This window comes from Myotis myotis, unplaced genomic scaffold, assembly GCF_014108235.1.
Source record: "Myotis myotis isolate mMyoMyo1 unplaced genomic scaffold, mMyoMyo1.p scaffold_m19_p_3, whole genome shotgun sequence".
Lineage (NCBI taxonomy): Eukaryota > Metazoa > Chordata > Mammalia > Chiroptera > Vespertilionidae > Myotis > Myotis myotis.
The window spans coordinates 116,676,391-116,702,013 of NW_023416335.1; the positions used below are offsets into that span (position 1 = coordinate 116,676,391).

At 48.1% G+C, this 25,623-nt stretch overlaps 2 protein-coding genes across 8 annotated transcripts in view; both read right to left on the reverse strand.

Annotated features, from left to right (window-relative positions):
- CDK8 (cyclin dependent kinase 8) overlaps positions 1-25,623 on the reverse strand; it is a 164,301-nt gene that overhangs the window by 117,279 nt on the left and 21,399 nt on the right. The window lies entirely within an intron of this gene.
- Positions 15,793-19,862, reverse strand: LOC118650172 (leucine-rich repeat-containing protein 20-like). The gene has a single exon (XM_036298203.1). The coding sequence runs from the start codon at positions 18,267-18,269 to the stop codon at positions 17,715-17,717; it is 555 nt and encodes a 184-aa protein (XP_036154096.1). The 5' UTR covers positions 18,270-19,862; the 3' UTR covers positions 15,793-17,714.

Genomic DNA, 25,623 nt, shown 5'->3' on the forward strand with positions numbered 1-25,623 from the left:
AAGTGAATTGTTCGAGATGGGAGAGATTCGAGAAACAAGGTTCTACTGTAAATTCCTTCTGGGGCTCAACCACTCTCCAATTATGAGTTAGTACAGACCAGCCCATACCTATGGGACAGGTGTGGGACCCTTTATTCTGCCAAGGGCCATTTGGATATTTATAATATCCTTTGTAGGCCATACAAAATTATCAACTTAAAAATTAGCCTGCTATATTTGGTCAAACATTTAATTAACTCATCCCTTCTAATGCCTTGGCAGGGCCAGACCAAATGATTTTGCAGGTCTTATACAGCCAGCAAGGCAGACATTCCCCAGCCTCGATTAAGGAATTATCTCAGATACTGAACTCCACGCTACTGCTAGCAGACCTGGCCGTACTGTCTGTCAGGAATTCATGCAATACAGCCAGTCTTACCATCAACAGGTATAAACAGCTTTTCTGCAACATTCTCATAAACAACTCCTATGTAACCTGAAACCTGGAGACTTGGTTTTATGAAAGACACAGAGAAAGATAGTCCTTGAATCTGATGGAAAGAACTTATTTACTGTTAACAACCAGTTTGGCAGTGCAACTGCTTGGAATTGTGTCTCTCAATTAAAAAGGTATAAGTCAGCCTTGAGTCACTGAGAGACTGTTCCAATCAGACCTCAAGTTGAAGATTCTTAGGAATCTTAGGAACCTTAGAAGCAGGTCTTTGGAAGGAGAGTACTCCAACCAAAGCCTCCAGAACAAGACGGGTGACTATCATGCTTTAATCTGTTATTCTATTCTTTGTTTTCCTACCTATCTTCTTTCCTCTTTTGCTATTAAGGTTACCTTTAACTATGTTTACCTATGAGGCCATTATTCTTAAAACTGTTTTTCTTTTTTCATTTTTAGTCACTCCATGGTATAAGCCTGGCTAAAATTTACTCATGATTTGACTAAAAAATATAATCAAATTAGACTGCCTTAGTCCATTCAGGTTGCTATAACAAAAATACCATAGATTGGGTGCCTTAGAAACAACAGAAATTGCTCACAGTACTGAAGGCTGAGAAGTCCAAGATTGAGGCACTCGCAGATTCAGTGTTTGCTGAGGCCTGGTTCATACATAGATAACTATCTTGTTGCTGTATTCTCTCATGGTAGAAAGGGCAAGGGAATTATGTGAAGTCTCTTTTATAAAGTTTACAACAATGACTAGATATAAAAGATTAGATACTTGGTTATAAATGTAACAAAAACATGTAAGAACTTCACTGGAAACTGTGAAGACTGGGAGAAATTCAAGTTCTAAATAAATGGTTTACCATGTCCATGGATTGGAAGGTTCACAGTATCATAAAAGTGTTAAGTATCCCCCAAACTGATCTATAGATTCAAAGCAATCACACTCAAAATCCCAGTAGGTTTTGTGGTTTGTGTGTGTCTGTGTGTGTGTTTGGTATAACTTGATAAACTAATTCTAAAATGTGTATGGAAAATAAACAGAAGCTAGATTGGCCATGTCTATCTTAAAGAACAAATTGGAAAACTTATATTACCCGACTTATTACAAAGTCTTATTGTAAAGTTACAGTAATCACAATATATAAAACAAATCTTGACCCTATCTAACACAATATATAAACATTAATCCTAAATGAATTATAGTTCTAAATGTTGAAAGAACCTTGAGGCAACAATTTCTTAAATAGGATACAAAAATTGCTGCACACAAAAAAGAAAAATGATTAAATTGTGCTAAAATAAAGAACTTATCAAAAGACAGTTACAAAAGTACACATGCATCCCCAGAATGACAGAAAAATTTTGCAATACATGTGTATTCAACAAAGGATACAAATTCCTACAAATCAATAAGAAAAAAAAATAGAAAACCCAGTAGAAAAACAGGCAAAAGATTTGAAAGAATATCTTCACAAAAGATATTCAAGTGGTCACTAATCATATTCATTAATTATCAGTGAAATTAAACTAAAATCACATTGAGGTACCACAATATACCAGCAGTGGCTAACTAGCTTAACTTATAGACAGACAATACCAAATTTTGAGCTCCTTACTGTTATGGAACTACAGGATCTGTGTAGTTGACAATACATATCTCACTACTCCCATATCCTTATCAATTCAGTCCTGGAGGCTCAGGGCTCACTCAGCTTTAATGAGAGCAGGAGGCTCCAAGAAGAATAAGTGAAATGTTCACAAAGTTACAGTCACTCAGAGTTACTTTTAGTGCTATTTTTATTATATTATAGTTTTAAATGAATATTTGAATTTACTTAAGCTCCTAAACCACCATTCATCCCTAAGATTTACATCCTATATAACAAAAGGCTAATATGCAAATCGACCAAACAGCAGAACGACCGGTCGCTATGACGCACACTGACCACCAGGGGGCAGATGCTCAATGCAGGAGCTGCCCCCTGGTGGTCAGTGCACTCCCACAGTGGGAGTGCTGTTCGCCAGCGGGCTCATGGCTGGCAAGTACAGCAGCAGTGGCAGGAGCCTCTCCCGCCTCCATGGCAGCGCTAAAGACCCCTCAGGGGATGTCCACCTACTGGCTTAGGCCCGCTCCCCTTGGGGGTTGTCCGCCTGCTGGCTTAGGCCCTCTCCCCTTGGGGGATGTCCCCTGGGGAGCGGGTCTAAGCCAGCAGGCGAACATCCCCCAAGGGGTCCTGGACTGTGAGAGGATACAGGCTGCACTAAGGGACCCTCCACCAGTACACCAATGTCATGCACCGGGACTCTAGTTTAATTATATAACAAATTGTCACATACAGCTACAAAAGATTCTAATAGTCATTAAAAATCATACTTTGAAAAAATTTACCATTTAAAATTTTTAAACCTAATGAAAAATTGAAGGAATCTACACTAATAAAAGAGAAACATACAAATTGGTGTCACTCCGCTATGCCCACTAGCCAATCAGAGCGACTATGCAAATTAACCCAACAAAGATGGCGGTTAATTTGCATACACAGGCGCAGAGCGAAGACTGAAGACTGAAGACTTAAGACTGAAGACTGAAGACTGAAGAGGTTGGCTTCTCCGCTGCAGCCACGGCTGGACCAAAGGCCTGGGTCCCGGGTGCCGGAGGAAAACCGGTGCCAGCAGTCAGGGGAAGGAAGGCCTATTGCATGAATCTTCATGCAATGGCCTTCTAGTAATATAATAAATACTTACATACTTAAGTTAAACATTTTGGGCAAGAATAGTTCATAGGTAATTTTTTTTTCTTATTGCATCACATCAGAAGATATACACTGAGTGGCCAGATTATTATGACCCCCTGACATTTATAGGCAAATTAGCTATAATTTCGTGCTGAAGTTGCTAGAGGGCCAGACCATTATAAACAGGGAAGCAGGTTGTTCACCACGACAGTAGAATAGGGAAGCAGGTTGTTCACCATAACAGTAGAAGTGATTTTTTTCTGAAGATATGGGTAAACAACGCGATTTAACAGCCTTTGAACGTGGGATATATATGTGTGTGTGTGTGTGTGAATATATATATATATATATATATATATATATATATATATATATATATAATGCTAAGACTGATCACTTTGTTAGGCTGGTGACTAACAGATGCATTACTATATAATTTGTGAGGTGATACTTGGAAACAAAAGGAATATTTTATTTTCCAACAAACTTTATCAAATGGGTTTAGCATCCATAGATGATTCTTGTCTGAACCAATTGTTAAGCTGGGAATTACAAAATGGTTTTTCTGATTCTATCATTCCTTCCATATTTATCAACTGGTATTTTTCTGTACAGAACTCTCTCTTCCTAAGAGGTGTTTTAATCCAGTGAAAAGCTCTTTAAGACATCTCTTATTCCTTTTGAAATAATGTAACACCTGAAAAGGTAAGATGCCATTAGAGCAAACAGAATTCAAGACCTAAATAATTAAATTAGACAATGAAAGACAACTCAGTAAAACTGCCTGACACAGCTTCCTATTCTTTCAGCTCTTTCTCCATCTCTCCATTAATGGCATCCCCCACCATCAACTTAATTATTCAAGCCAGAAACCTTAGAATAATTTTCAGCCCTCCTTTTCTCTCACTACTAGTTTGAGAAAGACATAGGGTATTCAGAGGACTGGAGCACTACCATGCCCTATTATGGACTATGTATATACCGTTTATACTTCTTTCCATGACCATTTCATTATTTTTAAAATTTTTAAGTATTGTTTAAAAAATGTAAAAATTATGAGCTTGGACTCATCAACTTTTATAGGCAAACCAACCATCTCAGGTTTCAGCATAACTTATTGTATTTTTCTAGATTCAGCCCATTCAGGCCAATGTTCTCTAACTGATGATGGTTCCTAGTATTTTAAAATCTCAGAGCTGGTAGGTGTATACAAGTGATTTAATCTAAACACCCATTCAGTGCTTGAGTTTCCTCTACAACTCCATCAATGTGTCATTCAGGATATGCTGAAACCATCTGTAAAAGATAAAATTCTTTACTTTCCACTTTGTGCTTAGACTACATGGTTAAAAATTGCACCTGACATTACAATGCTGCAAAGTGTATCTTCTTTAGTGTTCAATCATTGGTCACAATTCTACATCTTGAGTCACAAAGAAGCTATGTTCTTCTCCCTCTTACGTTAAACCAGGGCATGAAATTCCCCTCAATCCAGCCTTCACCCTCTCCAATCCGGATCCCTTGGAGAATGTCCGATTGCAGTTGGGACATCCCTCTCACAATCCGGGACCGCTGGCTTCTAATCGCTCACCTGCCCCCCTGATGGCGTGGTCGCCCCTAACTGTCACCCGCTGCGAGCCAGGTCGCCCCCAACTTTCCCCTCCCTACTGGCCTGGTCACTCCTGTCTCCCCCGCCGCTGGCCTGGTCACTCCTTACTGCCCTACTCTGCCAGCCTGGTCACCCCTACTGCCCCCCCCACTGGCCCAGTTGCCCCTCACTGCCTCCCCTGCCAGCCTAATTGCCCCCAACTGCCCCCCTGCCAGCCTGGTTGCCCCCAACTGCACCCTTCCACCTAACTGCCCCCCCTGCTGGCCTCATCACCCCCAACTGGCCCCCTGCTGTCCTGGTCACCCCCAACTGCCCCTCCTGCCGGCCTGGTTGCCCCACGCAGCCTGTTCAGTCATTTGGTCATCCCTCACTAACCCCCCTGCCGGCCTGGTCGCCCCACGCAGCCTGCTGTTCAGTCGTTTGGTCATCCCTCACTAAACCCCCTGCCGGCCTTGTCATCCCACGCAGCCTGCTGTTCAGTCATTTGGTCATCTCCCAATAAACCCCCTGCCGGCCTGGCCATAGGCAGCCATACTGTGAGGGCATGAGGGTCAATTTGCATACTACCTCTTTATTATATAGGATAGCACCCACATGGGAAAGCATACTTATTCCCTTCAGTTAAACCTCAGAAGACTGAGATTTAGTCTTAAAATAGCTTAATACTATTAGTAACTAACTATAGATCTGTAATTAATGAATATACCTAAATTTGCATAGAAATTCATTATATTTTCAGCAGCAAATTAAAGTATTGCAGAGCCTATATACAACTGTCCTATTTCAAGATTGGGAAAGAAACAATTAGCTCATAAAACTGAGATTTCCAACCAAGCCCATATTCAACTTATCTGTATAATCAGTTTTCTATACTTCAAATCCATTTCTAAAAATTTATATAAACTAAAAGTTTATATACTACAGTACCCTTCCCCCAAATTTTATTTGCCTTTCTCCAAACTTGTTCTTGTTCTTCTCTTCCTCCAATGTGACATTTGTCAAAAGTAAAGTAGTATGATTATTTTATACAATAACAGGATAACATTTTCTACTTTGTTTTAACACATGCTCGAAATGATACAGTGAATACCTGTTTCAAGTGCCCAACTCCTACTCCTGAAAACGTGTTTTCTAGAATTGCCCTCCCCCTACAATTTTCTAGAACTCATTCCAATGCTTATAATGAAAACAACCATATTTATACAACCAGATCCTAACCAATAAGTACAACTCACTGTACCAAACTTGAAATAATGTATGAAATGGGCAATTTGCAATCGACAAGTATTTACAGTACTTACTATTTACTCTGTATTAGCAAATATAGAAAAGTCTCTTACAGCATGAGTTTTTATAACCTAACTAGAGGCCCGGTGCGCAAAAATTTGTGCACTCGGGGGGGGGGGGGGCCCTCAGCCCGGCCTGTGCCCTCTCGCAGTCTGGAACCCCTCAGGGGAAGACCACCTGCTGGCTTAGGCCCAATCCCCGGGGGATTGGGCCTAAGATGGCAATCAGACATTCCTCTGGCAGCCTGACAGCCCTCAGGGGATGTCCACTTGCCAGCGGGGAGCAGGCCTAAACTGCAGTCGGACATCCTTAGCACTGCTGAGGAGGCAGGAGAGGCTCCCACCACCACCGTTGTACTGTCAGCCATCAGCCTGGCTTGTGGCTGAGCAGAGCTCCTCCTATGTGAGAGCGCCCTGACCACCGGAGGGCAGCTTCTGCATTGAGCGTCTGCCCCCTAGTGGTCAGTGTGTGTCATAGTGACCAGTCATTCCCAGTCCTTCTGCTGTTAGGGTCAGTTTGCATATTACCCATTTACTATATAGGATAGAGGCCTGGTGCATGGGAGGGGGCCGGCTGGTTTGCCCTGAAGGGTGTCCCAGATCAGGGTGAGGGTCCCACTTGGGTACCTGGCCAACCTAGATGAGGGGATGATGGCTGTTTGCAGCTGGTAACTCCCCCTTCAGGATGAGGGTCCCCACTGGGGTGCCTGGCCAGCCTGGATGATGGGCTGATAGCTGTTTGCAGCTGGTCACACCCCCTTCAGGGTGGGGGTCCCCACTGGGATGCCTGGCCAGCCTGGATGATGGGCTGATGGCTGTTTGCAGCTGGTCACACCCCCTTCAGGGTGGGGGTCCCCACTGGGGTGCCTGGCCAGTCTGGGTGAGGGGCTGAGGGCTGTTTTCAGGCTGGTGGGCGACTAAAGCTCCCAGCCTCTCCTTTTTTCTTCTTTTTTTTTAATTCTGGAATTTATTTACCGTCTATAGCTGTCACTGGAGCTGAGAGCCGGCTCCAGCTCTGAGGCCATTGCTGGCTAAAAGCAGGAATCTGGGTTTGTTTAGATTCTATAATTGAAACTCTGTTGCCATCACTGGCCGCTCTAAGCTCTGAGGCCCCACTGGCTGAAAGCAGGCACCTGGGGTTTGTTTAGGTTCTATAATTGAAACTCTGTTGCAATCACTGGCCGCTCTAAGGTCTGAGGCCGCGCTGGCTGAAAGCAGGTACCTGGGGTTTGTTTAGGTTCTATAATTGCAACATTGTTGCATCCGGAGCTCAGACCTGGACTGCGGCAGGTGGGGAACCTTGGCTTCCTCCATCACTGGAACAAGCAAGCCTCCTGTTCGCTTCAGGTGCCTGGCTGCCGGCCGCCATCTTGGCTGGCAGTTAATTTGCATATCTCACTGATTAGCCAATGGGAAGGGTAGCGAAGTTACGGTTAATTACCATGTTTCTCTATTATTAGATAGGACTAGAGGCCCAGTGCATGAAATTCGTGCATGGGAGGAGGTCGCCTCAGCCCAGCCTGCACCCTCTCCAATCCGAGACCCCTCGGGGGACGTCCCAGGACCTGAGCTTCCCTCCCTCTGGCCGGTCACAGGCACCCAGAACCTGGGCCGGCATAGCTCGGGCTGCAGCCACAGGCGCCCGGTACCACAGGGCGGGCAGCTTGTCCCTCTACCAGGCCACAGGCGCAGGTGCAGCCGCTGGTGCCCAGGACCACAGGGCAGGCGGCTTGTCCCTCCACTGGGCCACAGATGCAGCCGTTGGCACCCAAGACCACAGGGCATGCAGCTTGTCTCTCTCCCGGGCCACAGGTGCAGGCACAGGCACAGCTAATGGCACCCGGGACTGCGGGGCGGGCAGCTTGTCCCTCTCCCAGGCCGCAGCCTGGCTAGTCCCCATTCCTCTCTCTGCAGTGTTGAGTGTCTGAGCCATTATAGTGTAACAGCATGAGGGCGTGATGACCATTCGCATATTAGCTCTTTATTATATAGATCTAGAGGCCCGGTGCACAAAAATTTTTGCACTGGCGGGGGGGGCGTGTCCCTCAGCCCCCCTTGTGCCCTCTCACAGTCTGGGACCTCTCGGGAGATAACAACCTTCTGGCTTAGGCCCAATCCCTAGGTGCCTGCCCCGCAGCTCCTGATCAGTCTCAGAGCAGGGCCGATTGGGGAGTTGGGGCGCCACCCTCTGTCATGCACAGAGCAGGGCGGATCAGGAGGTTGCAATGCCACCCTCAGTCATGCTCAGGGTAGGGCCGGTTGGGGGTTGGGGTGCCGCCCCCTGTCACACTCAAGGCAGGGTCAATGGGGAGGTTGGGGCGCCGCCCTCTGTCACCCACAGAGCAGGGCCCATGGGGGGTTTGGGGAGCTCCACCCTGTAACTCTCAGGGCAGGGCCGATGGGGAGGTTACGACTCCACCCTGTCATACACAGAGCAGGGCCGATCAGGGGGTTGGGGCGCCTTCCCCTTTCACGAACAGAGCAGAGCAGATAGGGAGGTTGTGGCCCTGCCCACTGTCACATGCAGAGCTGCAGGGCAATCAGAGGGTTTGGGCGCTGCCCCCTGTCACGCTGCTCCAGGGACGAGAAGGCCTCGTGGCTCCACTGATCCCAGTGCTGGGGGGCCTTGCGGCTCCGCTTGACACAGGAGCAGTGAGGTCTCGCTGCTCCGCTGATCCCGGTGCCAGGAGGCCTCGCGGCTCCGCTGATCCCGGGTTCAGGAGACCTTGTGGTTCCACTGATTCCAGGCCGGGAGGCCTCGTGGCTCCACTGATCCCAGTGCTGGGAGGCCTCATGGCTCCGCTGATCCCGGTGCTGGGAGGTCTTGCTGCTCTGCTGATCCTGGTGCTGGGAGGCCTCACGGCTCCACTGATCCTGGTGCTGGGAGGCCTCGCGGCTCCGCTGATCCCGGTGCTGGGAGGACTCGCAGCTCTGCTGATACCAGTGCTGGGAGGCATATTACCATTTTACTATATAGGATAGAGGCCTGGTGCACAGGTGGGGGCCGGCTGGTTTGCACTAAAGGGTGTCCTGGATCAGGGTGGGGGTCCCGCTTGGATGCCTGGCCAGTCTGCGTGAGGGGCTGAGGGCCATTTTCAGGCTGGTGGGTGACTGAAGCTCCCAGCCTCTCCTTTTTTTCCTTTTTTTTTTTATTCTGGGATTTATTTACCTTCTATGGCTGTCACTGGAGCTCAGAGCACACTTTAGCTCAGACCTCGGCTGCTGAAAGCAGGTTTCTGGACTTTGTTTACCTTCTGTATTTGAAACTTTGTTGCGACTCCAGCTCTGAGATCCCGGCTGACTGAAAGCAGGTTTCTGGGGTTTTGTTTAGCTTCTATATTTGTAACAATGTTTCTTAGAGAGCAGCTCAGAGCCCAGCAGCGGCAGGCGGGGAACGTTGGCTTCCTCCGTCACTGGAGCAAGAAAGCCTCCTGTTCGCGTCAACTGTCTGGCTGCCGGCCGCCATCTTGGCTGGCAGTTAATTTGCATATCGCCCTGATTAGCCAATGGGAAGGGTAGCGAAGTTACGGCTAATTACCATGTTTCTCTTTTATTATATAGGATGTGGCTATAACATTACCAATTAACTGGAGGGGAAAAACCACCACATGAAGGCATTAGGAGAATGCAAACTGGAATAATCACAGGATAAATAAGAAAAATAATAATTGCATACAAAGAATAGGCACACAAAGATTGTTTGAGTGTTTGGGTGTCCTTCTGAAACAGAACTGTTTTGTTTACCCAAGCATTCTTTCATGCTTTTGTTTAGAAAGAAGGGTCTGGCAGTGGTAATAAACAGTACTTCAAGAAACACAACCAACACATTGCAGCAGCAGCACTATAGGATGCTATTTGCAAACAGACTTGCCAAGTGGGCAAAAGTAGGTTTACATTTATTTGTATGGAAAATACAACTATCTATTTAATAAAAGCCTAATATGCAAATAGTCCCCTCAGGCAGTCGTCTGACGAAGAGACCGCTCGCTATGACGTGCGCTAACTACCAGGAGGCAGCGTGAAACATGGTGGGCACAGCGATGCAGCACTGGCAGCGAGAGGCAGTGGAGGCACTGCTGGCCCTGATGGGACCCTACGAGAGCGGGACTATGGTGTGGTGGTGGAGCATGTAAGCGGGCGGTGCCAGGCCAAGGCGAGAGCAAGTGTGGGCTCGATCACCCCACTGATCGCCCCGCAGACGGTGACCAGCCTCAATTGATCACCACGTATGCGGGATGCTGGAGAAGCCAAGGTGCGGTGCCAGGCGGGGCTGCGAGGCTGGGAGCACGAGCTGGGGCTGCGAGGTTGGGGGCACAAGCTGGGGCCCGATCTCCACAGGCCACCCTGAGGGACCCCACCTGTGCATGAATTCATGCACCGGGCCTCTAGTTAATAAATAATCTACATATATAACAGGAATATGCAAATTTGTCCAGTATGCAGTCACATTACGACCATTCACAGGGTGGGTGTGGCTGCAGGGCTGCAGTGCGGCACTCTGGGTCTAAGTGTGATTTCGTCCCACCCACGCAGACTCTCCCACGGCACGCAGCCAAATCCCAACGCCGACCTGGGGTTTACTAAACTTTACTGGAGCTGCTCCCCACACCCAAACCCCCTGCCCCAGGACCACGCTGCCCACAGCAAGGGGCCCCGGAAGCGTTCTGACAGGCAGCCGAGTAGAGCGGGGGCTGCAGGGAGCCAGGGAGGGGTGGGGCCACAGAAGCCAAGCTCCCAGGGGTCTGAGGAGAGCGCCTGAAGGAAGAGGAAGCTTCAGCAAAGCGGCCAGCCATTGGGTCTGCAGGTACGCGGACAGGCCTCTGCCTGAGGGGCAGCTCCTGGGTGAGCGCCACAGCTTTGGTGAAGCAGTTGGCCAGGAGGCGGGCAGCCCAAAGGACACAGAGCAGCGCAGAGGCAGGGTGCACTGGAAGGGGCTTGGGCAGGGGCAGGGTGCTGGCGGGCAGGGATCTGCCTCGCCTGGGGAGAGTGAGGTTCTGCAGTGGCCCCAAGATGCGGGAAACAAGAGGGAATGACTGCCAGCGTGGAAGAATGCCCGGCAGAGGGGCAGGGACTTGCAGCCCTGAGGTGGGAGTTGAGGGGCGGTTCCACCTCAGTGGAGGGGTGCCACACTGCTAGGTACCCCACTGCAGTGGTTTGGTGAAGTTCCCAGCACTAACCGGGCCTGGCCGCGGCCTGCGCTCTTGAGAGGCCAGGACTCCTGCTCCTACCTTGGCCCAAAAGCAAGCCTGCGCCCACCCTGCCCCCAGTTCCTGTCCCGCCCCATGGGGGTGCACGCCTGCACGGTGAGTGCGAAGCCTACCACCTGCTCCCCAGAAGGGGGGGGGGCAGTAAAGAATGGGGGTGGGGGACAGGGGAGAGGAAAGAATGTGGAGCATCCACGATGAAGAGGTGCTTCAGAACGAGGCTTGAAAGCCTCACAAGGAGGTTTGTTCTGTTTGCCCCAAGGCTGTCCCTTAGGAAGGGCGGAGAGTGCAGTTGTGAGGGCTCCCTGCGCGCTAAGTCAAGTTCCGCAGCCAACTTGAACTGGCCTCAGTTTCCTGGTCTGTAAAATGGATTAAGCGTGTCCCAGTGCCTTCACTGAGCTTTGAGGGCCAATTGAGATACTATATAAAGAAAATGAGTGAAGACATGAGAAAGAAAAGAAAGGGCGAGCAACACAAAAGAAAGACTGGAAAGAACCTGTAAACCTATTGTCACTTAAATAGGGAATATAGTCAATAGTGTTGTAATGATGGTATGATATCAGGTGGGTACTGGAAATATCAGGGAACACTTTGTGAAGTATATGGTTGTCTAACCACTATTCTGTAACTAATAAACCTGAAACTAATACAAAATAATATTGAATGTAAAGAAATGAAAGTAGGAGTGAAATTTTTATAAATTTCAAAGTTTAAATAAAGGCTGTAAAGGAAGGAAAGGGGAGAATAAAAATAGTATTTTTCATTTTACCACTTTATTATCTTTTCAGTACATGAAAAAGACATTTGTCTTTATATGGTGCTTTTATACTTTTCTAAATCATTATTTCATTTGATGTTCAGGGCAACTTAAAGACAAGATAATTATTCCCTCCAGTATTCAAAGAAAGGAAATCTTGGTGACTGGCCCCAATGATCCAATCGGCAAGCCCTTATTGTAAAGCAGGGTTACTGAAATTTTCTGTGAAGGGTAATATATCCTATCTAATAAAAGAGAAACATGGTGATTGGCGTACGACCACTACACTTCCCATTGGCTAATCAGGGCGATACGCAAATTAACTGCCAGCCAAGATGGCGGCCGGCAGCCAGGCAGCTTGAAACTAACATGAGGCTTGATTGCTTCAGTGACGGAGGACTCCAACGTTCCCCGCCTGCCGCTGCAGGCCTCTGAGCTGGCAGTTTGAAACATAGTTACAAAAATACAAGCTAAACAAAACCCCAGAAACCAGCTTTCAGCTAGCCGGGATCTCAGACCTGGAGTTGATACAGAGTTTCGATTGTAGAACCTAAACAAACCAGATACCTGCTTTCAGGAGCGGAGGCCTAAGAGCTGGAGCCTCAGAGCTAAAGCTGGCTCAGAAAAAAAAAAAAAAAGAAAGAAAAAAAAAGGAGCAGTTGGGAGCTTCAGTCCCAGCCTGAAAACAGCCATCAGCCCCTCACCCAGACTGACCAGGCACCCCAGTGGGGACCCCCACCCTGAAGGGGGTGTGACCAGCTGCAAACAGCCATCAGCCCCTCACCCAGGCTGGCCAGGCATCCCAGTGGGGACCCCCACCCTGAAGGGGGTGTGACCAGCTGCAAACAGCCATCAGCCCCTCACCCAGGCTGGCCAGGCACCCCAGTGGGGACCCCCACCCTGATCCGGGACACCCTTCAGGGCAAACCAGCCAGCCCCCACCCATGCACCAGGCCTCTATTCTATATAGTAAGAGGGTAATATGCCTCCCAGCACCGGGATCAGCGGAGCCGCAAGGTCTCCCGGCACCGGGATCAGCATGACAGGGGGCAGCGCCCAAACCCCCTGATTGCCCTGTGGCTCTGTGTGTGACAGGGTGCGGCGCCCCAACCCCCCACCCCACGGGCCCTGCTCTGTGTATGACGGGGTAGAGCCATAACCTCCCCATCAGCCCTGCCCTGAGTCTGAGAGTGGCGGCGCCCCAACCCCCTGATCGGCCCTGCTCTGTGGGTGATAGAGGGCGGCGCCCCAACCTCCTGATCCGCCCTGCTCTGTGCGTGACAGGGGGGAGCTCCCCAACCCCCTGATGGGCCCTGCTCTGTGCGTGACAGGGGGGAGCTCCCCAACCTCCTGATCGGCCCTGCTCTGTGCGTGACAGGGGGAGCTCCCCAACCCCCTGATCGACCCTGCTCTGTGCGTGACAGGGTACGGAGCCCCAACCCCCTTGATGGGCCCTGCTCTGTGCATGACAGGGGGCAGCACCCCAACCCCCTGATCGGCCCTGCTCTGTGCATGACAGGGGGTGGCACCGCAACCTCCCTATCGACCCTGCCTTGAGTGTGACAGGGGGCAGTGCCCCAACCCCCTAATTGGCCCTACCCTGAGCGTGACTGAGGGTGGCATCGCAACCTCCCAATCCGCCCTGCTCTGTGCATGACAGGGGGCGGCGCCCCAACTCCCCAATCGGCCCTGCTCTGAGCCCGACCAGGGGCTACACCTAGGGATTGGGCCTGCCCTCTGCCACCCGGGAGCAGGCCTAAGCCAGCAGGGCGTTATCTCCCGAGGGGTTCCAGACTTCGAGAGGGCACAGGCCGGGCTGAGGGACCCCCCCTTTCCCCCCTGAGAGCACAAATTTTTGTGCACCAGGCCTCTTGTATACTAATAAAAGCCTTGGGGGTGATCAGGCCAGCAGGGGAGTAGTTAGGCGGGATAGAGCCTAAACCGGCAGTTGGACATCATGGGATCAGACCTGTTGGACATCCTGGGATAAGGCCTAAACCGGCAGTCGGACATCCCCCAAAGGGTCCAAGATTGGAGAGGGTGCAGGCTGGGCTGAGGGACACCCTGCCCCACCCCCCTGTGCACGTATTTCGTGCACCAGGCCACTAGTAATACAAGAATAAACTGTGTTTTGCATACTCACACCTGTAAACCTACTTTTGTCCCCCCCCTGTATTTAGGAGAATTATCTATTAACAATCTTAAAATCTTCTTTAAAAATTTGAATTAGCATACTTGGACACTGGAAAAATAGAAAATCGTTAATGACTGGACAAGTGAGATCAATTTAATAAATACATTAAAGTACATGTAACTTATATGGCCTTGTAAGAACTTTAAAACTTCTTTTACATGCTTTATCTTATTATGGTATACAAAAAGAACATGTGAGGTAAATTCATTTTACAGAGAAATGTGACATGCTCAGAGAGATTACACAAACTGTTTAAATTCATAAAGCTAACATACTGCATAAGATGTCAATCTCATACCTAATAATGTTATGAGAATAAAAATTTAATTGCAATGAAAAACTTGAATGTAAAAGTAAAATGTAAATGCAAATTATATTAAAAAATTATGCCACGCAATACAATAAATACACACATTAAAACTAGATGCAGCCCTCACCGGTTTGGCTCAGTGGATAGAGCATCGGCCTATGGACTGAAGGGTCCCAGGTTCAATTCCAGTCAAGGGCATGTACCTTGGTTGCAGGCACATCCCCAGTGGGGAGTGTGCAGGAGGCAGCTAATCGATGTTTCTCTCTCATTGATGTTTCTAACTGTCTATCCCTCTCCCTTCCTCTCTGTAAAAAATCAATAAAGTATATATTTTAAAAACTAAATGCAAAGGTTAGAAAGATGGCTAATGACATGGAATATACATAACCTACTGTTGATGGAATGAAGCAAGTTTCAAACAAAAGGCACAATATAATCTGATTTATAGAGCCCTAGCCCATTTGGCTCAGTGGATAGAGCAACGGCCTATAGACAGAAGTGTTCCGGGTTTGATTCCCGGTCAGGGCACATGCCCAGGGTCACGGGCTCGATCCCCAGTGTGGGTCATGCAGGAGGCAGCCAATCAATGATTCTCTCTCATCATTGATGTTTCTATCTCTCTTTTTTTTTTCTCTTTTTAAACCAATGCATTCTTTATTGCAGACTGAAGCTAAGGGCTCACACTGTGCTCTGATCTGGGGCTTCTCTGCTGCCCAGCTTTCCCAGAGGCCAGGGCACACTCTCCAAGCAGAGTAGGATGCAGCTTTCAGAAACAACCTCTCTGAAAGGCCTGAGATGAGGACCTGGGGAAGTAGCAGCTGGCATTCAGGGTTGAACCAGAAAGGGAGGCTAGAGGGCCAGTCAAATCCAACCCTCATCTCCTGGGGACTCCAGGTCACTCGCTTCACCGGAGTGCCACACAGACTCTGAAAAAATCTATGAGGCCACGGGTGGGAGTGAAGGGCTGCTTAAGGGAGGGGGATGGGCACAGACTTGGTGTTGGGGGAAAGCTGAGAAACTCCACCTTTCACTCCTAGGCCATCCCCAGGGCCACCCCAGGCCTTGCTTCTTCTTCTTTTTTTTTTTTTTTTTAATGTTTTTTATTGATTTTTTAAAGAGAGGAAGGGAGAGGGATAGAGAGTTAGAAACATTGATGTGAGAGAAACATCGATCAGCTGCCTCCTGCACACTCCCTACTGGGGATGTGCCCACAACCAAAGTACGTGCCCTTGACCGGAATCGAACCTGGGACCCTTGAGTCCGCAGGCCGACGCTCTATCCACTGAGCCAAACTGGTTAGGGCTAGGCCTTGCTTCTTAAACAGTAAAGTGCTCGTAGGAATCCCTGGGGATCTCTTGGAGTGCGGGTTCTGATCCCAGAGGTCCGGGATTGGGCCTGGGGTTATGTGTTTCTAACAAACTCCCATAGGTGCTGATGCACACCACACTGAGTTGCAGGCTCTGGCCATACAATGCCTTTTTGCATATCAGGCAAATGCACCCCTTCTTCAACAAGGAGAAACCCCACTCCAGGACACGGTGAGTGGGGTCAGGCCAGGCTGGGCTAGCCTGCAGCCCTCACTTGTCCCCGGCTGAACTCAGTAGCCCTGGAGATCTTATCTGGCCTCCTTGCCCTGAAAACCCTTTTCCCAGAGCTTGACCCACCAGACCTCGGAGATGAGCAGAGTGAACAGGCATCTCCTGGGACGCTGAGTTCTCAAGTGCTTGGTGACATGCCTACAATCTCCCAACCTGTCAGCTTCTTGCCAAGAGACAGGAGGCCTGGGCAGGGCAGCCTCAGGGCTGGGGAAGGGAAAGGGGAAGAGGAAGGAAATTGGTACATTCTGAGAAAAGGTCAGTGCTCTGAGTGTGGAACAGTGGCCACTGGCCCACGGATGTAGGATTTGGGTGGTCTGGTTTGCCCCAAGTCCTTGGGACTAAGGCATCTCCCACAGACTCCAACAAAAGTCCAGACCAGGGTGGGCTCTGATCTGCTTGCTCCACAGATGAGAAGGTAGGAGGTAGATACCTGCAGGATCAAGAGGTCAGGGGTTCTCCAAACCAGAGGTATTGTCACAGGAAGCCAGAGCCCCAGGCCCTCACCTGGTGGAGCCACCAGTTGTCCCTGTTTGCAGGTCCTGTCCCTGTGTTAGCACTGAAAAGTCCCGAGCAAACATGGATGGCAGGCCACCCTACTGCCTGGCCAGGCTCCAGGTTCAGAGCCTAGAAATGACGAGGTTATCAGGGCTTTGAGTGGTGACCCGGGGGCTGGCCAGCTACAATCCAACGGTGCATAGTGCCGCCTGCATCCAGATGAACCAATGACAAGGCAGCCAGTCTGCCGCCAGAGGGAGACTGCAGAGGGAGGCACAGGCACAAATGGCTTTCTTTCTCTCTGGGCCACTCTCCTGTAGTTCAAGGGGTGATGCCAGGTGCAGCTGGTCACTCCAGCAATTTCTTAATCATGAGGAAGGACAGAGCCACCTTGATCTGCTCCCGTTTCCTGGCCTGATGGCCCTGGGGCTCCTATGTAAACACTGTCAGCCCTGCTGCAGCCTCCGCACTCTCTCCACAGCTTTCCCACAACTCCTGGTTCAGGCTCCTGCCAATCCAGGGATCTACAGGGCTCAGGATGGGGCACAGAGAAGGGGTGGTTCCCAGGAAGCAATAAATAGATGCAGGTTGTCTTCTGTTTGTCTCAGGGCAGTGACTGGCTCTCAGCACTAGAAGCAAGGCCTCAACCCACAGGGGCCCAAGAAATGCTCAGCAATGCTCAGCTGCAAGCTCAGAAGATACCAAGGATTCAAAGACTTGGAGACGTGTGTTCCCTAAAAAGCCTCCAAGGAGCCCAAGGAGGCAGAGACCCACTGCCACTACTACCCTTTTCCCAAAATTGTAAGTTCAGAGAAGGTGGGGGTCTGCCCAAGTTTGCATAGAGGCTATGAATGCCCAGAATCCTGGCTCTGGCCCCTACCTTGCCTCCTCCTCTGGGTATTCCAGAACTCTACAGCTCTAAGCTATATCTATCCTGGACTGCTGCACCCCCTCCCACGCGCTGTTTGCCCACCTATCCCCAGGCCCCCAAGCTAGGCCTCCCATAGGCCCTTGGGGCTCCCTCCCCTCAGGGTGCCAGGCAAGTGGCCTCTGTCCCTTCAGGGTGGGCATGAGGAGGGAGGGAGGCCTAAGGTGGGGGAGCCCATGTGCCCTCTGGAGGCATGAGCATGTCAAACTTGATGAGTGGCAGGGCAATGACGCGCATCTCAGCGTTTAGTGGGTTGAAGTGGAGATTGATGCTGCACAAGGCAGGCATGGCGGCTAGCTTCTCCATGGGCACATCCACAATCTCGTTCTCCTCCAAAATGATGGTCTCCAGTGCCGGCAGGGGGGTGAGCTGCTCAGGGAAGTCATGAAACTGGTTCCGAGACAGGTGGATGGCCTTGAAGTGCTGCAGGGCACTGACCTCGTTGGGGAGATGGTACAGGAAGTTCCCTTCCAGGCAGAGCTTTTGAAGCTGACAGAATGTGGTCATGAACTTGCTGGTGAGGGACTTGAGCTCATTGTTGGCCAGCGTGATGAGGTGGATCTGGTCAGTGACATTCCACAGGACCTTGCAGATGCTAATGGGGAAAGACACCAGCTTGCACTCCGCCAGATCCAGGGTGTCAGAGTCACTCTCCACCGTCTCGTTGACCTTCCTTGCAACTCTGGCCACCGCCTCACCCATCTTCCTCAGCATGCAGACTTGGGGTGTCCTGCTGCCAGCCACTAGGCTGGTCTGTTGCTCACAAAGGGGCCTGCACAGCAACAATACCTCCTAGCACCCTGCGCAGCGCAGTCACGCTCACTCGGCCACCAGCGGCACCCCACACAACAGCGGCAGGCAGCTATGTTTCTATGTCTTTATCCCTCTCCCTTCCTCTCTGAAATCAATAAAAATATATATTTTTTAAAATGCCTAGAAAAAAGTCTAGGTAGCCAAAATAAGGTGAATTTTATTTTATTAGAATTTATTTGCATGTTCTACTATGATACTTATTACTCCTATAGTTTAAACAACATTAAGTGTCTTTTTCAAGTGACAGCTGACAAGAAGGGAAGAATAAAGGAAAACAACATAGGCAAATGAACTCTAAAACCATAGCTATTTAGTCCAGGAGCCAACACATACATATATTATATATAAATTAGGTAATACATTTTAGAATGATTTTCATCCACAATGATTAAAATAAAGAGGTTTGATGAATGAAAGTGAGCCAGTTACCTAAAAAACTTAGTAACTTCGAACCACATACACACACATATTAGTATTTCTAAAACATCCCAATATATTAGAAAAATGAAAGTTAATACCAGATGTACTCAGAGTTTAAATTCAATGAGCCACAGAATAATCAAAACAATTCTTAAGAAAGAATAAAGTTAGAGGATTCATATTTCCTGATTTCAAAACACTAGAAACCTAGAGTAATCAAAACAGTGTAGTAATGACATAAAGACAACCATATCCAGTGGTCGGCAAACTGTGGCTCGCGAGCCACATGTGGCTCTTTGGCCCCTTGAGTGTGGCTCTTCCTAAGCCTTAGGAGTACCCTAATTAAGTTAATAACAATGTACCTACATATATAGTTTAAGTTTAAAAAATTTGGATCTCAAAAGAAATTTCAATTGTTGTACTGTTGATATCTGGCTCTGTTGACTAATGAGTTTGCTGACCACTGATATAGACCAATAAAATGGAATAACTAGTCCAAAAATAAACCTTCATATATATGGTCAAATGATTGTGACAAGGATGTGAAGGCCATTCAATACAGGAAAAAGCATCTTTTCAACAAGTTGCTGAAAAATGGATATCCATATGGAAGAGAATTAATTCAAAATTAATTCAAAATGGATCCATGATCAAAATGTACATAAGACAAAGGCTTCAGACACTGGATTTAGCAGTGATTTCTTGGACATAACACCAAAGATATAGGAACCAAAAGGAAAAACAGATTAGATCTTCAGGAAAATCTTAAAATTTTATGTATTAAAAGACTATCTACAGAGTAAAATGACAACCCACAGAATAGGAGAAAACATTTGCAAATCATTTATTTTATAATGGATTAATATCCAGAATATATAGAGAACTCCAAAAATTCAACAACAAAAAGCTAAACAACTATATTCAAAAATGGGCAAAAGAGCTCAGCAGACATTTTTCTAAAGAACACATACAACTGGACAAAAAGCACACGAAAAGATGCTCAATATCATTAACTAGAGGCCCAGTGCATGAATTCGTGCATGGGTGGGGTCTGGCTGGCCTGTCCCCATTGGGGCCGATCAGGCCAGGCCAGCCAGGGGGAGGGGACGTGGGAGGTGGGGGGGGGGCAGTTAGGGGTGGGGCCAACCGGAAGTGGAGCAAGGGGGGACCGAGGGCACTTGCCGGGCTGGCCCTGCCCCCTGGTTGAACTCTGGTCGAACTCCCTGTCCAGGGGACAATTTCCATATTACCCTTTTATTATATAGGATTATCAGGGAAATGAGAACAAAACTATGAGATACCACCTCACACCCATTAGGATGGCTACTTAAAAAAACAAGCAAAACAGAAGATAGTCAATAATATTCTGATAACTATGTATAGTGTCAGAGAATACAAGATTTATTGGGATGATCCCTTAGGTTATATAATGACTAATCACTGGGGTGTACACCTGAAACTAATATAATATTATATATCAACTGTAATTGAAAAATAAAAATTGATTTACATTTTTTTAAAAGAAGCTAGACACAAATGAAATAATAAAACAAAACAAGGGTTGGCAAGGATGTGGAGAAAGTAGAACCCCTGTGCACTGTTGGTGAGACTGTAAATGGTACAGCCACTGTGGAAAACAATATGGTGATTTCTCAAAAAAATTAAAAATAGAATTACCATGTTACCCAGCAATTCCACTCCTGGATATACATCCAAAAAAATTGAGAGCAGGGTTGTAAGGATATATTTGTACACCCATACCCATAGCAGCATTATTCACAGAAGCTAAGATGTGGAAGCTTCCCAAGTGTCTAGCAGTGGATAAATGGATAAGCAAAATGTGCTATATACATACAGTGAGATATCATTCATCCTTAAAAAGGGAATTCTGATATATGCTACAAGATGGGTAAATTATGATGACACTCTGATAAGTGAAATAAGCCAGCCACAAAAAAACAAAAACAAAAAACAAATACCATATGATTCCACTTATATGAGATATTTGGGACAGGCAAAATTATTGAGATATAAAGTAGAATGGGAGTTTTCAGGGGCTTGAAAGGGGAGAATGGGAAGTTATTATTTAGCAGATACAAAGTTTCTGTTTTTCAAGACGAAAGGAGTTCCACAGATAGATGGTGGAGATAATTGCATAACTAACTATAGGAATGTACTCATTGCCATTGAATTGTACAGTTAAAATGGTTATTGATATTAAATTTTATGTTATGTATATTTTACCACAATAAAAAATGAAAAAAAATATTGAAAAAGAACAAAATTAAGAGAACTCACACTTCCCAATTTCAAAACTTACTACAAAACTACAGTAATCAATACACTGTAGTACTGGGTTAAGGACAAACATATGGATCAATGGAACTGAATTCAGGGCACAGGAAAAAAATCCTATGTTTAGAGCCATTTCATTTTTATCAAAGATGTCCAGACTATACAAAGATGATGGGACAAATGGACACCCACAAGCAAAACAACTTGGACCCAAACTCACAGAATACTCAAAATTGACCATGGACCTAAATCTAAGAGTTAAAATTACAAAATTCTTAGAAAAAAAGAAAAACCCCGTAAGAGTAAGTCCTTACTCTTAGGTTAGATAATGTTTTTTGGATTTGACACCAAAAGCCCAAACAACAAAAGGAAAAATAGATACATTGGACTATATCAAAATTTAAAACTTCTGTGCTATAACATCACCAATAAAAAAGTAAAGAGACAACCCAAAGAGTGGGGGGAAATATCTGCAAATCACATATCTAGTAAGGGTCTAGATTCAAAATCCTACAAGTCAATAATAAAAATGAACAAAAAATTTGAATACATTTTCCCAAATAGATATACAAATGGTCAATAAGCACATGAAAAGATGCTCAATATCTTTAACCATTAGGGAAATGCAAATCAAAACTAAAAGAAAGAAAAATAAGTGTAAGCAAGGATGTGGTCAAACTAGAACCCTCATGCACTGCTGATGGAAATGTAAAATGGTTCAGTGGCTAGGGAACAGTTTGGTGGTTTGTCAAAAGTTAATCAGAGTTACCATAAGATTCAGCAATTCCACTCCAAGGTATATACCCAAAGAATCAAAAGCAGGGACTCAGATACTCCTACACCAATGTAGAACAGCAGTATTCATAATAACCAAAAAGTGGAAACAATATAAATATCCATCAACTGATGAATGAGTAAACAAAACATGATACATGCTAAATCATTGATGAGACCTGAAAACATATTAAGAGAAAGAAGCCAGTCACAAAAGACCCCATTTTGAATGATATCATTTAAATGAAATGTCCAGAATAGGTGAATCCAGAGGCAGAAATCAGTGGTTGCCTGGGGCAGCAGGGAAAGGGGAATGACTGCTAATGAGTACAGGGTTTCTTTTAGGGGTAACAAAAATATTCTAAAATGAGATTGTGGTGATGCAAAAAGAAGTGAACTATAAACTTTAAGTAGGTAAAGAGTATGGTATGTGAATTTATTATCAATAAAGCTATTTAAAAACTTCATCCTATATAATAAAAGTGTAGTATGCAAATTATCCCCATGACCAGGGAGTTCCTCCAGGGAGCGGGGCTGGCCGGGGGAAGGGAGGGAGGCCCTGAGCAGCAGTGGTGGTGTCGATGGCAGGCAGCCAGAGAAAGGGAGCAAGGCCCCAGCCAGCAGGCGCTAGAGACCCTACCGGTGCACGATTTTCGGGCACTGGGGCTCTAGTAAACTATAAATGTACTAGAAACCCGGTGCACAAAAATTTGTGCATGCGGGGGGGGGGGGGGTCCCTCAGCCCAGCCTGTGCCCTCTCACAGTCTGGGACCCCTCGGGAGATAACGACCTGCTGGCTTAGGCCTGCTTCCGGGTGGCAGAGGGCAGGCCCAATCCCTAGGTGCAGCCCCTGGTCAGGCTCAGAGCAGGGCCGATTGGGGAGTTGGGGCGCCGCCCCGTCATGCACAGAGCAGGGTGGATCGGGAGGTTGCGATGCCACCCTCAGTCACGCTCAGGGTAGGGCTGACTGGGGGGTTGGGGCACCTGTCACACTCAAGGCAGGGTCGATGGGGAGGTTGCGGCGCCACCCTGACACGCACACAGCAGGGCCCATCAGGGGGTTGGGGAGCTCCCCCCTGTCATGCACAGAGCAGGGCGGATCAGAGGGTTGGGGCACCACCCTCTATCACCTACAGAGAAGGGCCGATCAGGGGGTTGCGGCGCCACCACTGTCACACTCAGGGCAGGGCCGATGGCGAGGTTATGGCTCTCCCCCATCACACACAGAGCAGGGCCCGTGGAGGGGGGCTTGGGGCGCTGCCCTCTATCACCCACGGAGCAGGGCCGATCAGTGGGTTGGGGCGCCGCCACTCTCACACTCAGGGCAGGGCCGATGCGGAGGTTATGGCTCTACCCCGTCACACACAGAGCAGGGCCCGTGGGGGGGTGGGGGGGGCTGGGGCGCCGCACCCTGTCACACACAGAGCAGGGCAGATCAGGGGGTTGGGGAGCTCCCCCCTATCAGGCACAGAACAGGGCTGATCAGGGGGTTGGGGCGCCTTCCCCTGTCACGAACAGAGCAGGGCGGATAGGGAGGTTGTGGCCCCGCCCCCTGTCACACACAGAGCCGCAGGGAGATCAGGGGGTTTGGGCGCTGCCCCCAGTCACACTGATCCCGGTGCCAGGAGGCCTCTCAGCTCCGCTGATCCCGGTGCTGGGATGCCTCGCAGCTCCAGTGCCGGGAGGCCTCTCAGCTCCGCTGATCCCGGTGCTGGGATGCCTCGCAGCTCCGCTCATCCCGGTGCTGGGAGGAATATTACCCTTTTACTATATAGGATAGAGGCCTGGTGCATGGGTGGGGGCCGGCTGGTTTGCCCTGAAGAGTGTCCTGGATCAGGGTAGGGGTCCCCACTGAGGTGCCTGGCCAGCCTGGGTGAAGGGATGATGGCTGTTTGCAGTTGGTCACACACCCTTCAGGGTGGGGGTCCCCACTGGCGTGCCTGGCCAGCCTGTGGGAGGGGATGATGGCTGTTTGCAGCTGGTCACACACCCTTCAGGGTGGGGGTCCCCACTGGGGTGACTGGCCAGTCTGGGTGAGGGGCTGAGGGCTGTTTTCAGGCTGGCGGGTGACTGAAGCGCCCAACTGGTCCTTTTCTTCTTCTTTTTTTAAATTCTGGGCCAGCTTTAGCTCTGACTCCAACTCTAAGGCCTCTGCTGCTGAAAGCAGGTATCTGGTTTGTTTGTGTTCTCTAATCAAAACACTGTATCAACTCCAGCTCTGAGATCCCGGCGGGCTGAAAGCAGGTTTCTGGGGTTTGGTTTAGCTTCTATATTTGTAACAATGTTTCAAACTGCAAGCTCAGAGGCCGACAAAGCAGGCGGAGAACGTTGGTTTCCTCCGTCACTGAAGCAAGCTAGCCTCATGTTAGTTTCAAGCTGCCTGGCTGCTGGCCACCATCTTGGCTGGCAGTTAATTTGCATATCTCGCTGATTAGCCAATGGGAAGGGTAGCGGACGTACACTAATTACCATGTTTCTCTTTTATTAGATAGGATAACTTCTTACAAGATATTACTAATATTTTCTCCATATAAAAAAACAAACAGATTTACTTTTTCTACTCAGTATTCATCTAAATCAAAACTACTTTTTAAACAGTTAAAAATAAGTAACGAGTGGCAAATGTTATCTTACATTCCAAAACATTTCAGGGATAATTACTGTATAGAATGTCACTAAGAAAAAATGTAATTGTGCTGTATTCTGAACTGAAAACCAGCAAGCAGAAAAAAACTTACTGGAGAGAGAGACCAAGATGGCGGCATAGGTAAACACTGGAATTTGCTGCCTTGCACAACCACTTCAAAAATACAACTAAAAGACAAAACAGACATCATCCAGCACCACAGGAAGGCTGGCTGAGTGGAAATTATACAACTAGAAGGAAAGAGAAAAGCACACTGAGACTCAGAGGAGCTGCGGAAATAAAGTGTAGAGGTACAGTGGTGCATGTGGAAAGGGCTGGCAACTGAGGACGCGGCTGACTTTTTCAATCACGAGGGAGTCTCAAGCTGCCGAATACTCTGAACTCCAGTTCCGGGAGAGCCTCTGGGGACCCAGATTCATACAGGGAGAAACTGGACTGTCTGGCATCGGTCGGAACTCAAGGGCGGCTTTCTCTCGGAGGTGATTGCTGCAATTACCGGGACACTGAGACACTGGGCCACTTAGGGTAGGACTGAGGATCAGCCATAGCTGTTTTCTCCGCCCTGTTGATTCTCTGAGACCCCACCCCACCCAAGCTTTGCACAGAGGCTTTTGCATATGAAAGGCCTAGCCCTTTGCAATCTGAAAATTACCTAACAAACTGCAACTGGGTCAGAGAGACCCAGAATTTCCAAAATAAGGCCCAAGGCCCCACAGCAGCTTTCACTGCTTCACAGCTGGGCCTCATCTGGGCACCTCCAAACCACAAACAAAGAAGAGGAATCTGCAGATCTCTCCATAGCTCCTGCTGGGTAGTCTCAGACAGAGGCTAAATTAGCACGTCCTTAGAGATCCAAGAGCCAGTGTACCCAGTGTTCAGAGTGGGACCATCCAGATTACAACTCCTCAGATCCATAAGGGACACATGCAGGGGGCAGACTCAGTGAGCCCCAAAGCCCCATTGAAGCAAGTCGTGCCCCATAAGGGTGTCTCCAGCACAGAAGTTCTCCCACTGCAGATACAGCTGATTCTAACAGCCAATTGGCCTGGAGGTCAATTCCTCCCAGTGATACTGACAACAATCAAGGCTTAACTACAAGAAGACTGTGCACAAAGCCCA